At 38.3% G+C, this 7,149-nt stretch overlaps 1 protein-coding gene across 1 annotated transcript; it reads left to right on the top strand.

Annotated features, from left to right (window-relative positions):
• Window positions 1-4,011: 4,011 nt before the first annotated feature.
• On the top strand, window positions 4,012-6,823 carry LOC101512032 (uncharacterized). The gene is made up of 2 exons (XM_027336873.1): window positions 4,012-6,092; window positions 6,307-6,823. The coding sequence occupies exons 1-2, from the start codon at window positions 4,012-4,014 to the stop codon at window positions 6,821-6,823; spliced, it is 2,598 nt and encodes an 865-aa protein (XP_027192674.1).
• Window positions 6,824-7,149: the final 326 nt, after the last annotated feature.

Below are 7,149 nucleotides of genomic sequence, written 5' to 3'. Positions count from 1 at the left end.
CCAAATTTTTGAACCAAAAATATTATTTTAGGTTTTATCCAATTTTTCCTTTAATAAAAATAAAATTGGTGGCGACTCTTTTTTTTTTCGCAGACAAACCGGACGCGACAACTGGCGACTCTACTGGGGATAATTTGAGAGTCAAGCCCAATCTAATTAATTATATATAGTTATTTTATTATTTATTATTTTATTTATATTACCCTTATTATTATTTTAATTTTGTTATATTGTGAATATAATTTTATGTGTTTTGTCAATTTATTTTTATTGTGATTATTTTTTATTTATTTTTTTTTCTATACACCCTAACACGATTCACACACTTACGAGTGGGCTCTATACCCGGGCTGAGTGCAACCTAAGATAAGTTCGAGACTGTGTAATGATAATCTTCTGGATGTACATCTTGTTTGGTTGTCATGAAAGTCTCACCTAGAGTTGACCTTTTCTATAATATTTCCATTTTAATAGTTTACCTATTAATTGGTTTAATATTTTAGAACTGAGTTGTGTGCTCTAGGAACCAATTTAGAACTATAGAGCTACCCTTAGTAAAGGTTCACATGGAAAAATGGTATAAATCGCACGTACATACGAAAATCTTACACTATGTCATGTTCACTACCCGCTAGTATACCCAAGTTTTTTTTTCTCTCCTCATCATCATTTTTTTTGTTTGTTTGCATCATAGTCTTTATCATGGTTACTTTTGAAAAATCATTATCTCATCATTTTCAAAACCATAAAAATTAAGGCTTGTTGTGAATAACTTTGACCGCAGGAAATATGGGATCAAATGGTGGCTCAAATATTACTCCATTAAGAAAGACCTTGCCATTGAGAGTTCTTAAACCTGATGTGAACAACATTAAGAATCTTGCTCGGAAGTTGAAGAAAGTACAACGTGTAATCTTTATGGGGAAATTCGGCAAGATTCTTGATTTACTTGAAGTTAATGTACAAGTGGATGCCCTTACAGCGTTGGCCCAATTCTATGATCTTCCTTTTAGGTGTTTCACTTTTAAGGACTTTCAGTTGGCCCCAACATTGGAGGAGTTCGAACGAATAATGGGATATCCGATGAAGGGGAGTAAACCTTACCAATACATGGAACACTATCCCTCACTGAAAACAATTGCTGAAACGTTTGATATCCCTATAAAGGAAATAGAAGACAATAGAACCAACAAAGATAATTTGATTGGATTTCCAATAAAATATCTTGAGGAGAAAGCAGTAAACTTAGCAAGAGATGGAAAATGGGACACCTTCATGGATGTGCTTGCCTTAATTATATATGGAATTGTTTTATTTCCAACTATTAAGTATTTTGTGGATTTCATGGCGATAGACGTCTTTTTAGCTTACAAGCATAGAGGGGAGAATCCAGTACCGACAGTTTTGGCTGACATTTACTGCACGCCCGACTTCCGTCATGAGAAAGAGGGAGGCCTAATCCATTGTTGCTCGCCAATACTCTATTTTTGGTTTGTCAAACATATTTTTCAAGACATGCATCAATTAAAAACTAAGAGCAAAAAGGAATGGGCCAACGTTCTAGCAAATCTCAACGAAAGAACGATTCAATGGTACTCCCGGAGTCAAGATATAAATGAAGTGATTTGTAGATGCGGTGTTTTCGTAGATGTTCCCCTCATGGGAACCAAAGGGTGTATAAATTATAGTCCCTATGTTGCATTGAGACAATTGGGTTATCCTATGACAAAACCCCCAATAATGGATGTAACAAAATCTTTTGTTATTCATGGACGAGATGGTTATGATGCTAGCTTGTTGAGAAGAATACGTAAGTCTTGGGCTGATGTTGTTAGAAGAGGACAAGAATTAGGGCCTAGAAGTTGTGGTATAGGAGAGGAATATCATAATTGGGTGAAAAGGAGGGCATTAGAGATCAAGTTGCCTTTTCACAGCACCATAATTACTCCCGAGGTAGTAACAACAGAATCTTTTTTTAGTACTGAAGATTTAGAGGGCGACTTAGCTCTCAAAGGACAAGAAATTGAAAAATTACAAAAAGAATTGGAGATGGCTCACCAGGCTTATAGAGATATGGAGTATAAGAATACCCAACAATCCCTTATCCTTGAGAAAGTACAAAAAAGAGCAAGAGAGGAAGAAGAAAGCAAGGAGAGAACTCGAATCTGTTTGCGGGGTGCGAATGAAGAGTTAAGGGCTTATAGAGATATGGAGTATAAGAATACCCAACAATCCCTTATCCTTGAGAAAGTACAAAAAAGAGCAAGAGAGGAAGAAGAAAGCAAGGAGAGAACTCGAATCTCTTTGCGGGGTGCGAATGAAGAGTTAAGACTCAGAAGTCAAGAAATGGATGATGCAGTGATTGAAGGTCTTAGGCTTAAAGAGTTGCTAAAGAAATCTGGGGAACATCATGAAATCATCCGTCGGCAAGAAGCAAATCTAAAGCAACAAATAGAGAGGGTAAGAGCGGAATGTGAAAACAAGATCATGGTAGAAAGGCAATGCCAAGAAGAGATCATTGAAGCATACCGAGTTGAACTTGCAAGAAAAGAAGACGAGATGTATACACAAAAAGACACTATCGAGAGACTTGTTCAAGAAGGAATGTTTTGGATGGATCGTTTCTCCAAACTAGTTTATTTGACCAACTCTGCTATCGGAGAAATTCCACCATTATTAAGAGCTGCTGACGGGATGGCTAATCCTCTCTCTACCCCTCAAGAGATCTCCATTTTTATTGAACATTGTAAAAGTTTAATCGAGCAAATGAAAAAATTGATGGCTCATTAAATTTTCAAATTTCGTGTTTAGATTTCTACTTTCGTTTTGTGGCAAAACTTGTATCTTACTTTTTCTCAATAAATTAAATTTGGCCCCACTTTTGATCCCATGGCCCTCTCTTTATTGGTTAAGATATTCACAAACAAGCAATAAATATGTCTTTAACATTCATGCACAATTACATTTTCATACATCACATTGCATACTCATGCCATATTCTTTCACAGAAAAAATAACACAAGAAACAAAAAATTTGGTGTTACGACACCGTTATCGGACATGATCCCAGTCAAAAATCATGGATGAGCTAGAGAAAACAGAAATAAGAGAAGATGTGAACCAGCTCAAGGGGCAAATGACCAAGATCTTGGAGATTTTACAAGCACTCGGAAATAGAAATGATGGGAATCCTTTGGTAGACGAGGGGGTGCCTCAAAACACTCTTGTTCACCCAATGGGCGTCGTTCCACACCTTTACACCAATTATCAAGAAGGGAAGGCACAACAATTTCCACCTTATGGTCTTCCTCCAGGTTATACCCCACCGATAGACACTCATCTCCCCAACAACAATACACTGGTCGTGGCTACAAATCCACAACATGGTACTGGCGAGTTCCCTCAAGTGCAACCTTCACCCCTTACTTCGAGCTTTCCTGGCTCTTCATCGCAAGGAAAATCTACCGAAGCTAAGCCGGTGATGTTAAACATACACCATGAATCTCGACCGCTCGAGAGCAATCAATCCCAAGAAAAATGGCAAGCCTTGGAAGAACGCTTGAGAGTTGTCAAAGGGGGAAACAATTATTGATTTGATGCTTCAGACCTATGCCTTGTTTCTGATGTTATAATACCTCCGAAATTCAAATTGCCTGAATTCGACAAATACAAGGGAACTACATGCCCCAAGAACCATCTTATTATGTATTGTCGAAAAATGGGTTTTTGCGCCCATGACGAAAAACTGCTAATCCACTTCTTTCAAGAAAGTTTGACAGGAGCTTCCTTGAGTTGGTATATGCACCTTGAGCGAGCTCATATCAGCTCTTGGAAAGATCTGGTGGATGCCTTTTTGAAACAATACAAATATAATCTCGACATGGCTCCTGATAGAATCCAGCTGCAAAATATGACAAAACGAGGCAATGAAGCATTCAAGGAATATGCCCAACAATGGAGAGAACTAGCTTCCCAGGTTGAACCCCCCTATCTGAAAAAGAAATGGTGACCATGTTCATAAACACTCTTCAACCCCCGTTTTATGACAAAATGATAGGAAGCGTTTCATCAAAATTTTCAGATCTCGTCATCATAGGTGAAAGAGTAGAAATGGGATTAAAAAGCGGAAAGATTGCTTCCGGCTATACTGGATTAAATAACACAAAAAAGTTGCCCGCAAGTGCGAATAAGAAAAAGGAGGAGGAAAGCCATTTTGTGGCGTCAAACCCAGTTAATCCTTCTTTTGTGCGTCGCCCTTACGCCGCTGCAACTTCACAAATCTCAGGTACTATAAGTCAACACTTACAAGGGAATCAAGATTCATATGAAAGTCAGGGGAAAAACTATCGTGGGAGGAAGTTCGTACATTTCGACCCAATCCCTATGACCTATGCAGAGTTATTACCGCATCTGGTTAGCAATTCTATGGTTGCACTATGTCCCGGGAAAACTATAGAACCACCCTACCCAAAAGGATATGACTCGAATGCCGTGTGTGATTACCACTTTGGGGCTGTAGGACACTCAACTGAAAACTGCTTAGATTTAAAATTTAAGGTGCATGATTTGCTTAAGGTTGGATGGTTGAATTTTAAAGAAAACGAGCCTAGCGTGAATAATAATCCTCTACCAGTCCATGGTGGGCCAATAGTGAATGCAATCGAAGAAAACCACCAATTAATAAAGGAGGTCGAGAAAATTAAGGCCTCGATGGGACTGATTTTCTTAGAGTTATGTAAATTTGGGTTAATCCAAGGAAATGTCGATGTGAAAGCAAGATGCAATTTCCACCTCAATGAAGATCATTCCATAGAAGAATGCAATGAGTTCAAAAAAGAACTTCAAAAATTGATAAACATAGGCACCATTCAAATAGGTCGTTGGGAAAAGGATGACGGTATGATTGCAACCCAATCAGAAGAAAAACTTGGCATAACCATCCCAAAGCCATTGGTCATTCATTTCACTAAGGAGGAAAGTATGAATGCCCCCGGTGATTTGAGGACCTTAATAGTTCAGATACCAAGCCCTTTTTCATATAAAGACAACAAAGTCGTACCTTGGAACTATAATGTAGAGGTACATCTAGCTAAACAGAAGGACAAAGATGTTTCTAGCTCTAAAACCACCGCTGTCACAAACGTTTCAGGAATAGGAATGACTAGAAATGATCGGATATGCTCCCCAGGAAAATCACAAAGAGAAATGAGAGTGGTGTTTGAGAAGGCATACACAGATAAAGAAGAAAAGAAAGTCGAAAATGAGAAAGTGGAAAATGAGGTTTCTAATGAAGAAGCTCAGGAATTTCTCAAAATCATCAAACAGAGTGAATACAAAATAGTCGACCAACTCAACCATACTCCTACAAGGATTTCATTGTTATCCCTATTGATGAATTCTGAGTCCCACCGGAAGCTATTGATGAAAATACTAAATGAGGCTCATGTAACTCACGACATCACCGTGGACAAATTTGGAGGCATCATAAATAACATCACAGCCAACAATCACCTAACTTTCACAGATGATGAGTTGCCGACCGAAGGGAGAGGGCATAATAAAGCACTACACATATCAGTAATGTGCCTCGACCATATAATGTCAAGAGTCCTCATTGACAATGGCTCCTCACTGAATGTCATATCCAAATCAACATTAGCAAAACTACCTTGTGATGGTACATATATGAGACCAAGTCCCATGGTTGTTAGAGCTTTCGACGGGAGTCGCAGAGAAGTAATGGGGGAAATCGATCTCCCAATTCAAATAGGCCCGGTCACATTTGAAATCACGTTTCACGTGATGGATATTGTACTCGCTTATAGTTGCTTATTGGGGAGGCCATCGATCCATTCTGCCGGCGTAGTGCCGTCAACCTTACACCAAAAGCTGAAGTATATCGAAAGGATTCCCATTTGTGACATCCGACGGAGTTTCCAAAGTGCAAGACCAACAAGTGAAATCCATATTGCGGCAGCTGAAGATGACATGTTTGATGGGGAAGTTAATTGGATTCGTCCGTGTGGTGTAGGGGTAGAAATCAGGAATTGGAAAGTAGTCAAGTCACTTATAATATTTAATGCAATTCCCATGTAATTCTAAAAGCATTATTACTGTTACTAAGACCTTAAGATGTTTCATTATATTTAGGATGGATACAATGTTGTTTTTCCAATACTTTGAATTTCAATAAACGCATTCTCATTTTGTTTTCTTATTGTTCTTTCTTACCACTTTCATATGTTTATATTCATTCGCCATTTTTTTTTTCCTTCTTTCTCCTTATCCTAGCCTTGAATCCTGCAGATTTTGGAATAGTTCATTCACAAACGACTGTACTAAGATCTCGTTGCATAATCTTAACCATCTTGTTAGTCAAACAGAAAAAGATAATGAAGAAGATTATGAACCCCCTCTAGATTTGTTAAGAGCGATAGAACAGGAAGCCCAGGGTATCATGCCCTTTGAGGAACCGATAGAAATTGTTAATCTAGGGACGGAAGAAGGAAGGAAAGAAATTAAGGTTGGCACCATCTTAAAGAAAGAAGTATATCACAAACTAATCGAACTCCTACATGAATACAAAGATGTTTTTGCCTGGTCATATCAGGATATGCCTGGATTTGACACTAGCATAGTGGAGCATAAATTGCCCTTAAAACCCGATTCTTCTCCTGTGAAAAAAAAATTAAGGCGAATGAAGCTCGATATGTCATTAAAAATCAGGGAAGAAATACAAAAACAATTTGACGCAGGATTCCTCGCTGTGGCAAATTATCCCCATTGGATAGCCAATATTGTACCAGTGCCAAAAAAGGATTGAAAAGTACGAATGTGTGTCGATTATAGGGACCTTAATAAAGCTAGTCCTAAAGATGATTTCCCGTTACCTCACATCGATATTTTGGTTGATAATACGGCTCGCCATTCACTCTTCTCTTTTATGGATGGTTTCTCTGGGTATAATCAAATTAAGATGGCAGCTGAAGATATGGAAAAAACGACTTTCACCACTCCTTGGGGAACGTTTTGTTACAAAGTAATGCCTTTTGGTCTGAAGAACGCTGGAGCGACCTACCAAAGAGCTATGGTAACCCTATTCCATGACATGATACATAAAGAGGTCGAAGTTTATGTAGACGACATGAT

This window comes from Cicer arietinum, chromosome 7, assembly GCF_000331145.2.
Source record: "Cicer arietinum cultivar CDC Frontier isolate Library 1 chromosome 7, Cicar.CDCFrontier_v2.0, whole genome shotgun sequence".
NCBI lineage: Eukaryota > Viridiplantae > Streptophyta > Magnoliopsida > Fabales > Fabaceae > Cicer > Cicer arietinum.
The sequence above is the reverse complement of the archived record's forward strand: the minus strand, read 5'-3'. Positions and strand labels throughout refer to the sequence as shown.